At 38.4% G+C, this 19,985-nt stretch overlaps 1 protein-coding gene across 3 annotated transcripts; it reads right to left on the bottom strand.

Annotated features, from left to right (window-relative positions):
* Positions 1-1,311: 1,311 nt before the first annotated feature.
* LOC136711045 (lymphocyte function-associated antigen 3-like) lies at positions 1,312-18,815 on the bottom strand. Of its 3 annotated transcripts, XR_010795048.1 has the most exons (7): positions 18,519-18,815; positions 16,933-17,223; positions 14,284-14,523; positions 14,021-14,119; positions 13,807-13,885; positions 2,801-3,559; positions 1,312-2,207 (listed from the first exon to the last, which is right to left on the bottom strand). XR_010795048.1 is itself a non-coding variant. In XM_066687017.1 (6 exons), exons 1-5 carry the CDS (start codon positions 18,568-18,570, stop codon positions 13,821-13,823), a joined length of 747 nt encoding a protein of 248 aa, XP_066543114.1. In that variant the 5' UTR covers positions 18,571-18,815; the 3' UTR covers positions 1,314-3,559; positions 13,807-13,820. The 3 variants fall into 3 exon arrangements, 2 of the variants coding, with proteins under 2 accessions (XP_066543114.1, XP_066497015.1); XM_066687017.1 differs by having other exon boundaries at positions 1,314-3,559; XM_066640918.1 differs by having other exon boundaries at positions 1,314-3,559; positions 14,021-14,116.
* Between the last annotated feature and the right edge of the window lie 1,170 nt (positions 18,816-19,985).

Below are 19,985 nucleotides of genomic sequence, written 5' to 3'. Positions count from 1 at the left end.
TTCAGACCCAAATATGATAAGGCCCCCAAACGTTACACCCTCCGACCATTTCATCCCATTACCAAACCTCACTCTTACACTAAAAATCATTCGGGATTCACCCTTTTCTTTTTTTTTTATCCCTTTCACCATTGGCTGTTTTTTTTTTTTTTTTTTTTTTACACATTGACTTCTTGACCCTTGGCTTTAACCCTTTCTTACCTCATCAATCTAATCATCATTTTCAGCTCTCCTTGCATATATCCCCTGACCTTTCTTTGGCTTCATTTTAGACTTCCTGTCTTTTTTCTCACTGCAGCACTGAGAATGATCCACCACCCAAATCATACCTGCTCTATGGGAGTCCTGGCCATTAAGATACATTGCAAAAAGGGGAAACAATGTATTTAGAGAAACAGGTGGTCTACACTCTATAATTGTAGAACTATTAAGAGCTCCTATATGGTAACAATGAACAATGAGGTAATGATACAAGGTAGGTATATTTATTATGCTCACTGAGCGAATATCATGCACAAAAAAACATCTACACGAAATAGGCTTACCCAGTACATCTTTTTGAACAGGTCATCTGCATCCCTCCTGTAAAGTCGATTTTTGACACGGTTTTTATTAAATAGGTTAGAATCTATATCAATATTTTTAAATGTTATTTGATCTTCTTTTTCTATTTCAAAACTGCTAGAAAATGTAAAATGTTTTTAAAAAAATAATTTATCCTGTGGCATCTCTCTAATACATGTAATTATCTAATCATACATGGTGTTTCTACAATAACAAAAAACAAAAGATTCTGTCACACTTTTGAATGTGGTTGAGAACAAGGCTGGAGAGTCTTATGGTAATAACCAGCCACAGCCGACAGACACCCCAAATTTTCTTTGTAAAAACTTGATTCCATATATTATTTAAAATAATGGCATTTAAGTACAATGAATCACAATGGAATCATAACACAAAGGAATACTTTTCATTTTACTATGGGTTTGTGTTGACACAATGAGTGTACGAAATGTATTGTTTAGGCAGTATTACACTAAAACTATGTCAGTCCTTTATTGATGTGAATGTAGTTGGCCGTAATGTGCGTCATGCCCATAATATGACTCATATGTGCAGTGACACTTGGCATAAATTTATAAAGGTGTTTAGAACATTTTATAATGTAAAATATTCAAATGCATGTATACTATCTCTTCTGTAGTCTTATCATTCTGTATACTGCCATTGTCCCAAGGGTATAAATAACCTGCCTTAAAGTAAAGCAGTTTAAACAGTTTAAAATTTTACATGAAGAAAAACACTGCCATTCACTGTATGAATATCTAGGATTTGACTGCATTTAATCACTGGACACCTCTTGTTTTCATTGAAACACACCTCAACATGTCTTAATTGAAGATGATGATGATAATCCCAATAATTTTCCTGTTATATTTTAAACCTGTTATGATGTAGGGCCAGGAACCGCATAGCATGTTTAATATAAATACTTGCCTTTTTTTTAAACAAATAAATTAGTATGCAAAAGGTTTAGACAGGTGGAAAAAAATACTAAAAAATATGGACACTTTCAATGATAAATCCACATTTCCAGAAAAGTTGGGATGCTGAGCAAAATGTATATAAAACTGAGAACGCAATGAAGTTCACTTCATTTAACTCTTATATTTAATTGAAAATATATTAAAGACTATAATTCAAACGTTGAAACATTTTTGGAAAAAAAAAATATACACCCACTTTTTTATTTGATGCCAGCAACACATTCCAAAAGAAAATTTGGGAATGGAAAACAAAATACAATGAAGATGGGTTTAAAAATATAAAACATAAAAAAAGTCTGTGTTAATAGGTAACAGGTCAGTGATATAAGAGGATTTAAAACAAGCATCACAGAGAAGCTGAGATTTTCACAAGTAAAGATGTAGAGGGGTTCACAATTCTGTGAAAGACTGTGTAGGCAAATATAGAAACAGTTCAAGAATCACATTTTTCAAACTAAAAATTGGGGATTTCTTCATCCACAGGACAAAAACAGCCCTTAAAAGGTTTCAGAGAATATGGCGAAGTCTCCACATGCAAGGGGCAAGGTCCATAACCAATATTGGCCAGCTGTGGTCTTCAGGCCTTCAGGTGGCACTGTATTAAAAACACTTGGTTCTATATCACTGCACGGGCTCAGAATCACTTCCCAAAACCACCGTCTGTGAACAAAGTTTGTCACTACTTCTACAATCGCAAATTAAAACTCACAAATGCAAAAAAGTAACCAGATATAAACAGGACGCAGAAATGCTGCCACCCTCTCTGGGCCTGAGCTAATTTAGGTGGAAGTGTATCATTTGAATTTTTATTACACCAAAGTTAGGGAAAAACTAAGCAAATGTGGGGTTCAAGAGGCCAGCCATTGGCATATATGTTGGGAGTGCTTGAAACTGAAACATGTTTGGACAGAACTGTATAAAGTACTGGAAAATATATTCAATTTAGAATAGTACTGTTACACTGTTGGTATAATAAACCCTAACATAACAGGTCTGGATAAATATTTGTGTGGCATTTTATTAATCGCAAGTAAATCATTTATAACAAGGATGTGGCTGACTCCTGATCATCCTGTAATATCTGACAAACCTGGTTAAAGAGATATATGTATTGCATGTTGCATTTTCATGCCACAATGTCATTTTCATTTTGTTATAAAATATGCTTCCATATAAATGTGAACACAGTTAACAATTTAAAGTTACAGTTCTTTAGTATGGTTTAATTGTATGAAAACTGTTATGCATCTTACTTTTATTTTCTCTTTCATCTGCTGAACACTCTTTGTCTTTGTCCTCTTTACTGTCTGTTTGTTCTCCTGATTCTCCTCCATCAGCTGAGTCTGGACTTGAAGCCACAGTATCAGTTTCTGATATATGTTCTTGATTATCTTTGAAGTCAGTTACATGGTTCTGTTCCTCTGATGGCTGCCTCTCGTCCACAATGTTACATTTAATGAGAGGTACTCTTTCCTGACTTTTATCCTCATTTTGGAACTCAGGAAGTATATTAATATGAAGTAGAATTTAATGTCCACATAGGCATATGTTATTAAATGGGTGCAGCACATGGGATGACCAATTGTTCTTAAATTTTTGCCTATATAGGGGTTTTGTCTCTGTGAATGGGATGTTGGGTAAGCTTTCCTGGAGGTAGCAAGACAGGATGTCCTTACAAGTTATCTCTTTTTACCAGGACAGAAAATGAAGTAAACAAAAGACATTAGTATTTACCATGGTTGACACTGACCAACCTGTATAAACTAAACCTGCGAGTTAGCATGTCAGAAGATATTGGTTAACTTCTCAGCAAGCTGTCTTTAGGGGCTTGTTAAGATGCTGTTCTTTTCATTGTAATAAACCTGATTATTTTGCAACGAAGGAATGGTGTCGGCGTAGAGGTCTTTTCCAGCGTCTTCTACACAATACTGAAAATAAACTACACTCATCTTTTTCATTCTCACTTTCTCCTTCCTGATGAACTGTGCCTTCCTCAGGGAGCTCATCGTTGTCTGTTTAACAAAAAAAAGAAAAGAAAAGAAAAAAATGTATTATAATTAATTAAAAATTTAAGTTGCCCACAATATACTCTACATTCTGAATATACATAAAGACATTCAGCTTTTAAATTTTAAGATCACTCACACATACTTGGCTGAACAGAAATCTGATCTACAGCATTTATGTATCAACAAATTTATGAAATAAAAACATTTTTTGGAAGAAATCATGAAATCAGACCTGAGATATTATGGGATACCATAAAATCAGTTACAGGGGCATTATAAGCCACTGTGCTTATTTAAAGAAGATTAAACAGCTAAAATTGGAAAAATTAAGTGTTAAATTAAATTAAAACAGGAACCAAATATCCTGTCACAAATTTTCACAATTGGGAATGAAATAAATATATAATACATTCAAGAAATAGAAAAAAGGTCTAATTCACTAGACAGAAATATTACAAATTGCGTGCAAAATCAGTAAAACTCTTAGCAAAAAAACTACAAAAATAAAATGGGAATATATCATATACAGGATAGAGACCAGTGGCGATTGCTCTAAGACTGCAAGGGAAGCTCAGCTTCCCCTAAAATGTAAAAAATTAAGTGATCAAATGTATACTGTTGTGTGTACATGTCATTGAATAAATATGCACTACAACGCGCTCAACTTTTGTTCAGAATCAGCTTCTTATCACTGGTAAAGACGCGGCTTTCCTCTCAATCATTCCCGCAGCTTCACAGTGCTTTAAACGGTGTGGACGCGTTCAATAGCAAAGCAGTGAAGTGCAGTGAAACGAGACGAGTCATTGGATATAAATGCTGGGCTTTGTCCCGCCCATCGGACGCTCAGCATCTCTGGGGGTCTATGGGGCAGTGGGCTGGCCTCGGCTGGTCCGGACGCTCAGCTTCTGCATGATGATTGGATGATATGTCTGAGGCTGAATTCCTTTTTGATTGGCAACAAAATGAGCGAATCAGCGATCCTTTGGTGTAAAGATCCGTGGGAGCACAGGCAGACACACTTCACATGGGCCATGGCCGTTTAAGCAGCCTAGCTCTGCTGGCCATTGAGAGGACACTAGTCAAGTCCCTGGAAAAGACGCCTTGTTGGTACGACAGGGTCACAGATCATTTTCTTAAAAAGGAACGGAGGGTAGAATTTACGTATAAATTAACCGACACATTTTATGATGTAGGCAGAAATTGAGCTTCCCCTCCTTGAAAGACCAGCATCCGCCACTGATAGAGACCCAAAATCTAAAATGATACTGAAAAAATGAGATGATATACAAGCAGCTTTTTAAAAATGATATGAAAAACTACATACACAACAGTATATTGACGATGAAGAAATGACTAACATTTCTTAATTCATGCCACTATTTCACTAGGGCGGAGACAAGAAGAATAAACAGAGCCATGTGCTAAATGAGCACATGGTGAGGAAAACAAACACAGGACATGACAACTGCTTAAATCAAATAAATCTCCTGGTACACATGGACATGTCAGAGGTAAATTTCGGACCTCTTACTGCAAAGATTAAAACAGATATTGACAGAGCTTTGCTTAATGCCAGGGTCGAAGCCATAAAGACGAATGTATTTCCATGTTATCTCTAGATCAGTTTCACGCACTCACCATTAAAATTCCTCCAAATAGTTTCTCAGAATGGGAAATATTCATTTCCAGGTTTACATGGCAGGAACAAAAATCAAGAATATAATTTAAGATGTTACAGGTACTAAAAGAGGAGGTATGGCTCTACCAAATCCGGAAAAATATTTATTTGCAGCCAAAACAAGACCTCTAATTTTCTCTTGCAAACCTGAACACCAAACAAGATGGATGGATTTACAATCGTTCTTGATAAAGGACCATCTTATACACGCACTATTAGGAAATATTAAATTAGTTTAAAATGTTGACATTATAGAGAATCCTTGGATAGAATCCCAGTTTAAAATATTGAATAAAATAATAAGACAATATAATTTGAGTGAAATGTTGAAAGTAATTAGATGACTGAGTTCACAGCCAATAAAACTGATAATAAAACAGATCAAATCTGGCTGACCAAAATTATAAAAGCACATGCAGTATTATGGAAAAAGGCAAGATGAGAGATTTTCAGTCCCTAAAAGACATGTACAGCCTAGAACACTTTTATCGGTACCATCATCTTTGACATTACTTTGAGAAAACAATTAAGAATAACACACTCAACAAGGGTAAAGGAGCAATCTGTAAGATATTTACTGTATTTAGTCATAAAATGTCTATAGTATGTGATCATAGATTAAGGAAACAGTCAAAGCTAAAAAAAAAAAACTGCTGCCTCTCATAGCATTGCTGAAACAGTACATTCTCTTTGAGAAGTGCCCAGTCCGGAGTGGAGATCCAGTGATCCCGCCCTCTGAGGTCCTGCCTGTGATCTCGCCCTCTATCCAATCACATTACGTCCAAACCCACCACTTTGCCAGATGTACAAACAGTGCCTTGGAGCCATGGAATGACTAAGTGAACAGACTTAATGTCATATTTTACTGGACCCAAAAATCTCTATTGGCCTTCTAAAAATCTCAATGAACAGAGACTGAGTAAATTGAGAGGAAATATAGGCCTTGTGTTTGAAAGTAGAGAATGTTTAGAAGCAGCAACCCTACAGAACAGCCAGAGCTGGCAAATTTTCTTTTAAAATACAAGAAACTAGCAAATAATTTCTGAAAAAATACAGAAGTACCGACACCTATGTATGGATTAAAAGGAGTAAACACCATAGGTTGTGTGACTTATATAAATAACACGAATCACAACATGATTGAAAGGTGTTCATTGTTTGTTTATTTTTTATAGAAAATTTAGATTAATGTGTATTTCTCTGAGGTGTGTGTGTGTTTAAAGCTAATTAAGGACTGTTTGAAAAGCCTCGAACATTCACCTATTTAAGGTCCAACTGAGAAATCAAGCTTGATAGTACACAGCAAATATAAGTGTTTCCCTAGTAGGTAGATGTTTTAGATATGATGTACACTTGGCCGTATGTTTTAAATTAATAAAATGGGAAGTATGGAGTGTTTCAAAACAAGTTTTGTTTATAAAACCTAGCGTTAGTTTAGCATTGCATAGCTGTGTAAGGTTAGTTTTCACCTTACATGGCTACACAATGCTAAACTACGCATTCAATAAGAAGCTGGCGAATAACGCCAATAAGACTCGTAAATGGACAGATGTAAGGTGGAACAATATATTTGCCTACGAAAATGATGAATAAGAAGCAAAGTTCCCACCTCCTAAACAACATTTATGGTGGAAAGGAAAATCAATAACTAGACACCAGCCTTGTCTAGTTGAAATATTTAATGTGAGTTTGGACAGTAAAGGCTTGTAAATGCAGGGAAATAGCAGCTGCTAATTTACTTTTATGATTTTTTCTTGTGTAGGTAAAGTTTTATTGAAATGATCAACACTTTTCTGTGTAGCTGTGTTGATTATGGCACATTCTTCTTAGCTAAAATGGTCAACATTCTTAAACATGTCTCTTGCTTGTTCGTTCAGTTTTCATCAAACTGGCAACCTGGTCGAGCTTCACATCTGGGGAGGAGTGGAGGAAGCAAACAGGTCGCTCCACTGTTTTGAACTGTATTATAGTGCTGATTTTAAACACTTGGTGTCAGTATTACAGATTGCTCCTTTAAAGATGAAATGTTGACTTTGTTTCAGTCTGAGTCCCACAAAGGACCCCACATCTAAAATGTATAAGGCCTTTATGGTCAAGATATTAAATTTGACAGCATATTTAAAACAAAAATGGCCCCACTTCGCATTTTTTTAGGTACCTACAAGTTAGGCATTATGTCTCTTGTTCCATTCCAGGGTTCCCAGATAAACCAGATAATAATAAAATATCATATTAACCCAATATGATATCATTTAACCCAACTAAGAAAAGAGCGACTTCTGACATTTTGAGACTGATTTTCCATTTGCATCTTCCTCCCATCCCTGCAGTAAAATTAGCTTGGGAACAAGACTTAGTGACCACAATTAGTGAGACAGTTTAGGCTAAAATATTAACGAGAATCCATTCCTCTTCCATGTGTGCAAGACACTCCCTTATTCACTTTAAAGTTGTTCACTGGATGCATCTTCATAAATATAAATTGGCTAAAATGTATCCAGAAGTAGACCCAACCTGTGATAGATGTAAATCTGAGGAAGCCACTCTGATTCACATGTTCTGGGTCTGTCCTAAAATGTAAGAATTTTGGGGAGGTGTTTGTGAAGCCCTTTCTGCTGTTCTTGCCATTAAATTGAACCTAAATCCAAATGATGCTCCTTTTTGGGGTTGTTCCTGGGGGTTTGATATTACCTGCTGGGGGACAACTTTGCTGGCACGTCGTCTGATCCTTCTGGGTTGGAAGGATGCTGCCCCACCCACAGTAACACACTGGATTAGGGATGTGTAAGCTACTTTAAAACTGGAGAAAATCAGATGTGTAATGAGAGGCTCAGAAAGGAGATTTTATCAGACTTGGAAATCCTTCCTTCTTTTCTTTAATCAACCCTCAACACAGGTTCAGTAATAGGGTTTTTTTATTCTTTTCTTTTCTAGCTATACTGATCGATCTGGTTTTATCCATCAGTATATACAGTTCTACCCCCTTTGAATAGTACTTTATGACAGCAAAGACTGGGTTTGTTCATTATTAGGGGGTAGGGCCTTTGTTTGTTTGTTTTTTTTGTTTGTTTTTTTTAATTGTATTTTTTACATACTTTTTTTTATCTTCTCTCATGTGCATTTCTTGTATACTTATATATTTGTAAAAAGCTTTTATAACGTAACATTTTCAATAAATATATCAAACACAAAAAAAACCAAATTGGGAAGAGAGTAGTTTAACCATTTCAAGTCAGAAAATATGGGCGGCACGGTGGCGCAGCAGGTAGTGTCGCAGTCACACAGCTCCAGGGGCCTGGAGGTTGTGGGTTCGATTCCAGCTCCGGGTGACTGTCTGTGAGGAGTTGGTGTGTTCTCCCCGTGTCCGCGTGGGTTTCCTCCGGGTGCTCCGGTTTCCTCCCACAGTCCAAAAACACACGTTGCAGGTGGATTGGCGACTCGAAAGTGTCCGTAGGTGTGAGTGTGTGTTGCCCTGTGAAGGACTGGCATCCACTCCAGGGTGTATTCCCGCCTTGCGCCCGATGATTCCAGGTAGGCTCTGGACCCCCCGCGACCCTAAATTGGATAAGCGGTTACAGATAATGGATGGATGAGAAAATATCAAAAAGGTCCAAAATACACCCTCCCTCTTCGGGGGAGGCGTGTTCATTACGGAAGAGTCGCAGACACCAGTCGAGTGAAGTTCAAAGCAAATCAAAGTATTTATTTAACAATACTGGATCCAGGAGAACCGATACATTGAGAACAGTGTGATACCCCTCTCAAGATCTGACTCCAACAGTTATACCCCAAATGATGTAAACCCTGCCGGTGAGGCGTTTTCTGGCTGATTAGCGTATATTAATATGCATAATTTCACATGTTAGTACTCAGCTCTTCACGTGCAAGATTCAGGTGCATGTTGTGACCTTGAAGACATTCGTTATCCGGCCAGGCTGACAATGGGCCTCTCTTCCCAGCACTCTTCTCCCGAGAGACTAAAATTTAGGGAGTCAGAAATGCACTTCAAGGCCACAAACAGAAGCTACACATCAGCGCCTCCGTGACCAACACTACGATTGATGTCAGTGTGTTAGAAGCCTGGAGTGCACATCTGTTCAAGGTTAGACGTTAAGAATTAAGAATGTGTAAATATCACGTGAGTTATCATGCCATATAGTGAAGTTAGCTTATAATATGTCTTTAAGAGTAATTATCATATGAGTTAGTAGTGCAGGATCAAGCAAAATGTTTAACTACATGTGTAAGTAATACATAATGTAAATGCTGGTTAGTCATTCATATAAATGCATATAAGGTACAAGATTTCACACAATGAGTATGTAGTTATAAATGCTAATTTAACTAATCATCATTTAAGGATATTTGTCAACAAACACAAAGTAATAAAATTGTTTCCCATGACAATTTCAATGGAAATATACCATATAACTGGAGGGAATTTGGGTGGAAGTGTATAATTTGAATTTTTATTACACCAAAGTTAGGGAAAAACTAAGCAAATGTGGGGTTCAAGAGGCCGCCATTGGCATATATTTTGTGAGTGCTCGAAACTGAAACGTTTTTGGACAAAACTGCATAAAATACTGGAAAATATATTACATTTAGTATTTCATATGGCTACTGATACACAGTTGGTGTGATAAACCCTAACTTAACAGGTCCAGATAAATATTTGCGGGGCATTTTATTAATTGCAAGTAAATCATTTATAACAAGGAGGTGGCTGACTCCTGATCCTCAAACCAGGTTAATGAGATACACGTGATGGAAATAATTACTTTCTCTATCAGATTGAAAATGGCTAAATTTGTAAAATTATGGTCAAAAACAGTTTAACTATATTAAGAATCTAAGACCAGATTTCATTGAGATACAGTATGAGCTGGGAGCTGGCGGCGCGCGCGTCAACACGTGTGCAGCGGCCGCTCCGGAACCAAGCGGGCTTTTGTTTGTTTAAAAAACGTTTTTTTTTTTTTCATTTTATTTATAATATATGGACACAGGAACACCTGCAGTACGTACATATCACCGCCACTCTTTCTCTCCAATGTCTGCTCGCTGGATAATAAACTGGACTATATCAAACTTCAGCGAACTACACGGCGAGAAAACAGAGACTGTTGTGTTTATGTTGTATTCCCGACAGTATTCCCGACGCCGCCATTCAGCTAGATGTGCTAGCCGCATTTCGAGCCGACAGAGAACCAGCGCTATGCGGTAAGACTCGCGGTGGTGGTTTATGTGTCTATATTAATACTGAATGGTGTAAGAACTCTATGCTAGTCTCTGCTTATTGTTCACCGTTAGTGGAGTTTGTGGCTGTGAGATGTAGACCTTTTTATTTACCTCGAGAATTCTCCGTTGTTTGCTTAATCGCAACCTATATCCCTCCCGATGCAAACACAAAACAAGCGCTGTGGGAATTATACGAAGCCATAAGTGACTTCCAAAACACACACCCGGATGGACTGTTTATTGTTGCTGGAGATTTTAATCATGCAAATCTCTTCAGGACTGTTTCACTGTGCACTGGACTGTCCACTGACTGGGACATGTTTAGAGAGGCTGCAACTTACAGCAACACAATAAACCTGGAGGAGTACGCATCATCAGTGACCAGCTACATAGAGAAGTGCATCGATGACATGACCATCTCCAAGACCATTACCATCCGCTCCAACCAGAAGCCGTGGATGAATGCAGAGGTGCGTGCGCTGCTGAAGGCTAGAGACGTTGCTTTCAAATCAGGCGATAAGGCGGCCCTGAGAACAGCGAGGGCCAAACTCTACAGAGCTATCAGAGAGGCAAAGTGTGCACACGGCCAGATCATCCACAGCCACTTCCAGAGCAGTAGAGACACTCGGCGCATGTGGCAGGGCATCCAGAGCATCACCAGCTACAAGACTACACCACCTGTTTGTGACGGAGATGCTTCCCTACCAGACGTGCTGAACCATTTCTATGCACGGTTTGAGGCACAGAACAACGTAACGGTGAGAAACCCCTTCTCCCAGCTGTCTTTTACTGCAGCCGACGTGAGGAAAACTCTATGCAGAATCTACCCGCAGAAAGCTGCTGGACCAGACAACATTCCTGGCAGAGTGCTCAGAGAATGTGCAGACCAGCTTGCTGATGTCTTCACTGATATCTTCAACATCTCTCTTAGCAGCGCCGTTGTTCCAACATGCTTCAAGAACACCACCATCATCCCGGTGCCTAAGAATTCTTCTGTGTCCTGCCTCAATGACTATTGTCCCGTTGCACTTACACCGGTCATCACAAAGTGCTTCGAGAGGCTCGTCACGAGGCACATCAAAACCCTACTTCCCCCCACACTGGACCCTCTACAGTTCGCGTATCGTCCTAACCGTTCAACGGACGATGCCATATCCACCACACTGCACCTGGCACTCACCCACCTGGACAAGAAAGACACATATGCCCGAATGCTGTTCATAGACTTCAGCTCACCATTCAACACCATCATTCTTCAGCACCTGATCGGGAAGCTGAATATACTGGGCCTTAACACTTCTCTCTGTAACTGGATCCTGGACTTCCTGACTGGGAGACCTCAGTCAGTCCGGATCGGTAGGAACACCTCCAGCACCATCACACTGAACACTGGAGCCCCCCAGGGCTGCGTGCTCAGTCCACTGCTGTTCACATTGCTGACCCATGACTGTGCAGCGATGCACAGCTCAAATCATATCATCAAGTTCGCTGATGACACAACTGTGGTGGGTCCCATCAGTAAGAACGACGAGTCAGCATACAGAGAGGAGGTGCAGCGGCTAACTGACTGGTGTGAAGTCAACAACCTGTCTCTGAACGTGGACAAAACCAAAGAGATGGTTGTAGACTTCAGAAAAACAAGGGGTGAGCACTCGCCACTGAACATCGACAACTCTGCTGTGGAGATTGTCAGGAATACCAAATTCCTTGGTGTTCACCTAGCGGATAATTTCACCTGGTCCACTAACACCAGTAACATCAAAAAGAAAGCCCAGCAGCGCCTCCACTTTCTGCGAAGGCTGAAGAAGGCTCATCTCCTCCCTCCAATTCTCACCACTTTCTACAGAGGAGTCATCGAGAGCATCATGACCAGCTGCATCACTGTCTGGTTTGGAAACTGCACTGCACTGTGGCAGATCGCAAGTCCCTCCAGCAGATCGTGAGGACAGCTGAGAAGATTATCGGTGTGTCTCTTCTCTCCATTACAGACATCTACACCACTCGCTGCACCTGCAAAGCACTCAGCATTGTGGGAGATCACACACACCCTTCACACACACTCCTCAACCTACTGCCGTCTGGAAAAAGGTATCGAAGCATTCGAGCCCTCACATCCAGACTCCGTAACAGATTCTTCCCACATGCTATCAGACTCCTGAACACTTAGAGACTGAGACTGGACTGAAGAAGCACACACACACACACACTTCTTCACACAAACACTGGTCTGTTGGACTGAAAATGAGTGTACTGTTTACACATATCCAGTTTACATCATGTTTACATCCAGTTACCGTTTACAGCACAAATACACTTTAAATTGCAGTGTCCCTCTCCTTCACCCCCTCCATACTTATGGTTTTGCCTTGTCTTGTATTGCATTGTACCATATCTTTTGCACTTTAATGTGTATGCACTGTTTTATGTTGCACTAGATTTGTACTAGTTGCACTTTAATGTTGTGTATTGTTTTATGTTCTATGTCTTTTGCACTTTAATGTTGTGTATTGTCTTATGTAGCACCTTGGTCCTGGAGGAACGCTATTTCATTTCACTGTGTACTGTAAACACTGTATACTGCTGAAATGACAATAAACTTCTTGAACTTGAACTAGTACACTCCCTATAAATCCCCCCACCCCTCTTTGTCTTTAAAGCCACTTTTCTTTTTCTAAATGTAAATAGATATTTGTGTCATACTTAATACATAAAAAAGAAAAGAAGAGGTGTAAGAAATATATACAATTGAAATTAATGAATGTGAAATTGTATCATGTCAATTTTCAGCTCTGTATGTCTTCAAAAGAAAAAAAACACAATTAAAAAAGAAAAGAAAAAAGGTCAACTGTGCACTCGGCAGACAACTTTTTAAACACAGAACTAAAGGTTTCAGTTACTCTTATATTAGCCGAGGAGGTAAAGAAGGAAAACAGAGCCACTTGTGATGCTTAATATCTTTATACATGGCTCCATGAGAAAGTGTTTAATCGACCGTGACCAAGATTTCTGGTTTACAATCTGCTTCAGCTTCTATCTATCTATTTTTACACGTATATAGCGCCTTTCTAGACACCTAAGGTATTTCCTGTTGCATATTAAACGGTGCAGAAGCTGTATTCTAAAATCCCAAAATACCCAAATATCACAGCCAAATCCTTTTAAAAGATAATGTAAATTTTCATATTTTCCGCTACACTTTAAAAGTTTTCATGCCACATTGTCCTTTTCATTTTGCTATCAAATATGCCTCCATTTAAATGTGGACACAGTTACCAATCAAAAGTTATCGTTCTTTAGTATGGTTTCATTGTATAAAAACTGCTACACATCTTACTTTTATTGTCTCTTTCATCTGCTGAACACTTTCTCTTTGTCCTCTTTTCTGTCTGACTGTTCACCTGACGGTCCTCCGTCTGTGTAACAAAAAAATAAAAAAAGAGAATGTTATAATTAAATTATTTTTTTTTATTTAATTAACTAAAAAAGTTATCTATAGCATTTATGTAACAACAAAATTGTAACAACAACTGTTGTGTTAATTTTCCTACGTTTATTTTTGCATATGAAGAATCCACAGACCCCAGCAAGAGCAACAGCAAATATAATTAATGCTACAGTGACAGCAACTGTATGATTAGATCCACCTGCTTAAAATAATAGTAATGGTAAAGAAAAAGAAGTTATTTACTCATTCAGTCCATGTTTCATGATGCCACAATGTAATTATGACATATAAAACCAGTTTTTTATTAATAATTAATCACAACACAGTCATAAACAGTGAAAAAAACTTTATGAAGAAAAATATTACCTGGGAGACAGTGCTTTAAATGGTAATCTGTAGTATTCTGGCTCACTTTATTCTTTGCAGTGCACATATATAGTGTATCAGGTCTTTGTTCTCTTGGGATAGTAAGGCTTGTTCCAGTGTGATGGAACTCATTTGGCCCACTCCATTCAAAGACTGCTAGAACTGAAGAGTCCACTGAGCACAGGAGTATTACTTCTGTATCGTGTAATGTACAGGATACATAGGGTTTTGGAACTGGATCTGAAAAATATATATAGAATTTTTGATCAGCATTTTGTAAAAACGTAAAGCAGTGGCAGTCGGGGTGGGCTTAACAGGCTTAAGCCAAGGATGTCCACTGAATCTAGCACCGCCCCTGCCTACTGACGTAAAGCTTGGTGGAAGTCTGAGCTACCTGTGAAAGTGTTTGTTCACTCGCCTCTCAACTCCTCCTACTGATACACTGGCACTCCATAGATTGTCAGCCTCTGCCTGTTTCTCTGTCCTGTATGTTCTTCTTGTCAATGAGAAAAGCATCATAACACTTCCCTAAGCATGTTATTGCTATTGCTATTCCCTAAGCTATATTAATTGTATAACCTCCCCATGGATTTGTTGCTGAAACTTGCTGGCCAGAGGTCAGTAATTGCAAGAACCTTCACCATTGCAATGTATACAATGTTCCTTTTCATTGCATGGTGTTTCAGACGAGGCAATCTGTACCAGAAAGGTCACTGTGTAACAGGGAAATCTGAAATTTGACATCACATCCAGCTACCTATAACCCAGCTAGTCATTTAAGGGGCAAGTCTCAAGTTGAGTCTGAAGTCACTGTTTAAGCGAGTCTCAAACTCGAGTCCCCATCTCTGTCAATATCTATAACTTCAAATGAGATTAGTTTTCCTTGAGAAAGCTGGGGGCGGGGGGTATGTGTGTATAGATCAGGGAAGTCACTAGAGATTAATGATTAGGGTGGCTAAGCTTTAACCAGGGGAGACTGGGTTAATTGCCTCATAGCAGCAAATTTCCTTGACAAGGTACAAATTAAGCAAGGAGCTGCTGCTTTTACAAAATAAATAAATAATTATTATATTAACTCATTAGATACATCTGTAAAATATAGTTTAACAATTTAAACTAATATATATATATATATATATATATTTTTTTTTTTATTAACTGGCTTTAATGATGTTTCCTCTGCTAGCATAATGCTATTTCAAGTAGTGCATCAGTGGCCTTTTAATGTGGTTAATTAAAGTTTGTAACAGGCATTCAATCAATGCTACAACATTGGGACTCTAAGTTCACAACATCCATTCATTCATTGTCTGTAAGCACTTATCCAGTTCAGGGTCACGGTGCGTCCAAAGCCTACCGAGAATCCGAGAATCACTGGGCACAAGGCAGGAACACACCCTGTGACACACTCACATACTCACATCTATGGACACTTTCGAGTCGCCAATCCATCTACCAATGTGTGTTTTTGGACCATGGAAAGAAACCGGAGCACCCAGAGGAAACCCACAAGGACACGGGGAAACTGAACCCACAAAACATAGTGGAAATTTAACCCACGCACTCCAGGTCTCTGGAGCTGTGTGACTGCAACACTACCTGTTGCACCACCATGCCGCCCTAAAATCACAACAATACTGGCTAATGCTGGGCTGTATACTGGTTCATTTGGTCACAGTAAAGGAGATGTTTTTTCTTTCTTATTCTGTCTCTTGCTCTCTCACACACAGGTGCACACCTGGACTTTCCAAAAAGCAACCATTTTTTTGTAATAAAAATATGCCAGTTTTATTCCTTCATCAATTGTCATGTTGTGTGGCCAAGCAATGCTTACCCTATATTTTATACATGAAATTCAAATGTATTTATAATCTCTGTATACGTGACACAAGTTCCTACAAGATCCCAGTCATGCCATAAAGCAACTTACCAACCAACCAATAAACAAACAAATAAATATATAGTGAAACCGCCAAAATATAAAAATACAGTCTGGCATAGTTGGCAGGATGCCTGGTCGGTATATATTTATAACGCTTTCTAGCAATAACTTCTGGCTTCTCCAAAAATTGGGACAAGAGAGAAAAAGTCCCTTTTAGAAAATTTTAGATAACTTTACCTCAAAATTGTACAAAATATAAAAACGCAAGTGCTTTGGACCGTAGACTGAGATTATACTAAACACTTGGAATGATGTAAAAGTCACATGAAATCTGGCCGTTCAGACAGAGTCGCATTGCCACAGATCTGGTATAGATCGGATCTCAATACCACATATGAAAGTGGAAACAAATCCGATTTTAAATAGTCAGATTCAGTGTGATTTGTGCTGTTCATGTCACAATAACGGCACATCTGTGTCACATATGACGAAACAGATCGGATTTGGGCCACTTTTACCTGCTGCGTGAATGTAGCCTGAAAGTCTGTTTCACCTAACATCTCTCCAGACATCAGAGGGTAATAAACCAGCTCCAGCATTATTGCTGCTTATCAAAAATAACTTCAAATGTTTTCAACTTGCGCCCAGTGATTCAGAGTAGGCTCCGGACCCACTGTGGCCATGAACTGGATAAGCAGTTACAGACAATGAATTAATGAATGAACTACCTCTATAGATTCTTTATAGGTTTTAACATGGTGACTCACCCATCACTTCAATGTCATATTTAGAATACTGTAGCTTTCCGTCCACCTGGATTTCAGACTCATACAGACCAGTGTCATCTTTCCTCAGATTCTTAAGTGTGAGGTCTCCAGACTGAATGTCAAGTTTTCCTCTGGATTTATAGTCTTTATACCAATCCGGTTTAGAGTTTTCATACTCAACCATTTTGGTGTCTTTGAACATCCACAGAATATTCTGAGGTCTCCCCGTTATTTTAGGTTGAAAAGTGTAATCTGTCCCAGTCTGAAGATACACAACACCACATACAGGACCTAAAAAAAGAAACAGTTACTAGAGTATGTCACAATATCATAGAACAAAGTTAGGAACAGAGCCCATTGATTATGTTATAAACCATAAACTGTGATATTTGATCTATGACAAAACACAATACCAAATACAGGACATAAAGATGAAGAATAAATAAACTTTTGTTACTTAATCCATGTAACAATAACACAGCACAAAGTATGGAACAGAGTTTTTCTACATGTGAAATTTCAGCCACTGAAACTGACAATCCTGGCAGTCTTCCCAATTTTGTCTAAATGGTAAAATTGTATATAGATCAACAGGACAAATATATATCATAGCACATGACATAGTCTTACCTTTGACACTTGTTTCAGAAAATATTTTTTTGTGAAATTACCGATATACAGCGCAACCTAGAGTGGTTGGTAAAGTTAGGTTGATATCGTATATTCAGGTGATATTTTGTCCCTCCACTTGCTTTCAAACAACATCCTAAATACTGTACAAGTAATTCTAGATCTTAATATCATATGGAACTTTTACAGTAGCAATATGTTATGTTAAAAAAAATGAAAAATGTACCAATATATTTTACCAAACTAAATATTGTAGTATGTTGGTCGGATATGTCTCTGTGAACCACAGCTGTTTTAAGATCTGTAAGTTACATGAATGATTCACAGTAGCATTATATTTGCTTTAAATGCACAACATTTAACTACATTGTCTACATTGCTTTAAATACTCATGTGTTACTGTTATACAGTAAGATTTGAGGCTTTATCACTATCACGCTTCTCATCTATGTGCTTGTTATACGTTTTTAAATAGGATCCGTACTTTGCCAACAGACCCTTAACATTTTGGGGCCCCCCGCTAAAGCCATTCAAATTTAAATAAATGTATCACTACTTCGCGAAAATGGAAAGATGTGGTATTTTGGTAAAATATGAAAGCTGTAATTTGTTCTCTGTTCATTAATAAATGTTAATTTCAGAGATTTTAGGACGTTGTCTGTGTATATGATGCGTATCAGGTATGTGATAAACCTGAACATTTCTAAACCTCATCATATACTGATCGTTAAGTTTATCTGAATATAACCGAAAAGGTTAATGCTCGTAATCACAACTGAATGTCCTCTAATCGAGTGGATCAACGTCTCAGGAACCGTCTTCACCTGACCTCACACAGATTATAGTTTCCGCTCCACGGTTGTGTGACATTCACTCACATTATTTACAGATAATATTGAACATACACTCACATTGTCAACGTTAAATACAACAAACACATCGAGTACTGGACTTACCGACACCGAAAAAGACCAAAAAGAGTGTGAAGCTGACACAGTTACTCGCCATTTTTCTTTCACTTTAGGTTTAAGTGGTGAAGTGTGCTTCCTCTTCTCGACACCAACAACCCCTCCGTAAAACACCGGAATGGAGACCTGACTTCTTCATTAAGTCACATTAACATAGCTATAGAAAGATTCACTTCTGGCAGTTACAAAAAATGAGACGTAGACCAATTAGAGATGATCCAAGTTCATTGTCTGGTTTTGCAGGTCGTAACTGTCCCCACTTTCATTTATAAGCAACGCAGGAAGTTTCTCTTTCCCGTGACGTGTTTTCAAGTTATTTCACGAAAATTTAAATGACACACCCAAACTATAGTTTCCACTAGGGGTCGCCATGCGTTAATACGATATTGAGTGTCAGATGCCAGTCCCTTTTTTCACGAGCAAAGGTTTTTACCACCAGACAAACCACACACACGCGTGGGACACCGGAGTACTCTACCTGCATCCAGGCCTTTAATACGTTTGCACATAATAATAACATTAATAATAATAATAATAATAATAATAATAATAATAATAATAATACCTTGCATTTGTAAAGTGTGTTTCAATAACCCAGATAATTACAAAAAACATGTCTTTTTCAATTGTCTTCTCTTATAACTGTCATATGGAGAGGAATTATTGCTAAATTAAAAAGCAATCACTGCAATAGGGCCATGTGAAATGGAATTCACACGTCATTGCTTTTCCAAACTAACTTGAAGAATATGGGCCAAAATTAAAAGCAAAACCGCTATTACATTGTTTTCACTTTGCTTGACCTCTTTACTGAAAAACAATTCACAAGGGTTTGCATTTTAAAGATTACAAGCTGAATTAGTGTACACTGTATTATTTTACATCGGGTACTTCAAAAATAAACGTCTCATTGCAGTACACGTGAGATTACTTGCAAACACAGACATGTGGAAAACGTGCCATAAAGAAAAACAGATATTCATTACATTGATTTAATGGTCCTCTGTTCTTTACCAGAAAAAAACAATGCATGTCGATTTCCACTTATGGACTAAAATGCTGAATTCGTCAGTATTGAACACAAACCACCAAAAAACGCAATCAGCTCAACTGTATTGTAACACACTGTGTGGTGCTAAATGTGCCAACCCAGATAGCAAAACTGATCTTGTCCGCATGAAGCACATGATACGGAACGGATCCGGTCCTGAGTCCACTTGCACAACGGACTGGATCCAGTCTGGATCTGGATTCCTGACCCGGATCTGGAATGCATTTAGACCAGAGGAGCACAGGGAACATGAAGATCTGGGCCAGGTCCGGCCCAGATCTTCATGTTCCCTGTGCTTCTCTGGTCCAAATGCGTTCCAGATCCGTGGTCAGCCACCTCATCTGGATCAGAGCTGGTCCAGCTCCGGCCCAGATCTGCAGACTGGCGTTTCATATACTTTTCTC

The sequence above is a fragment of the Hoplias malabaricus genome, chromosome 12, assembly GCF_029633855.1.
Source record: "Hoplias malabaricus isolate fHopMal1 chromosome 12, fHopMal1.hap1, whole genome shotgun sequence".
Classification (NCBI taxonomy): Eukaryota; Metazoa; Chordata; class Actinopteri; order Characiformes; family Erythrinidae; genus Hoplias; species Hoplias malabaricus.
This window is presented reverse-complemented; position numbering and strand designations above follow the sequence as displayed.

Excerpts from the sequence above, each read along its gene's own strand:
- LOC136711045 (XM_066687017.1), bottom strand. The coding sequence starts at position 18,570 with ATGGCGAGTAACTGTGTCAGCTTCACACTCTTTTTGGTCTTTTTCGGT. Across the intron at positions 14,524-16,932 it reads ATATGACATTGAAGTGATGG|ATCCAGTTCCAAAACCCTAT; the intron begins GTGAGTCACCAT and ends TATATTTTTCAG. Across the intron at positions 13,886-14,020 it reads CTTCATATGCAAAAATAAAC|ACGGAGGACCGTCAGGTGAA; the intron begins GTAGGAAAATTA and ends TTTGTTACACAG.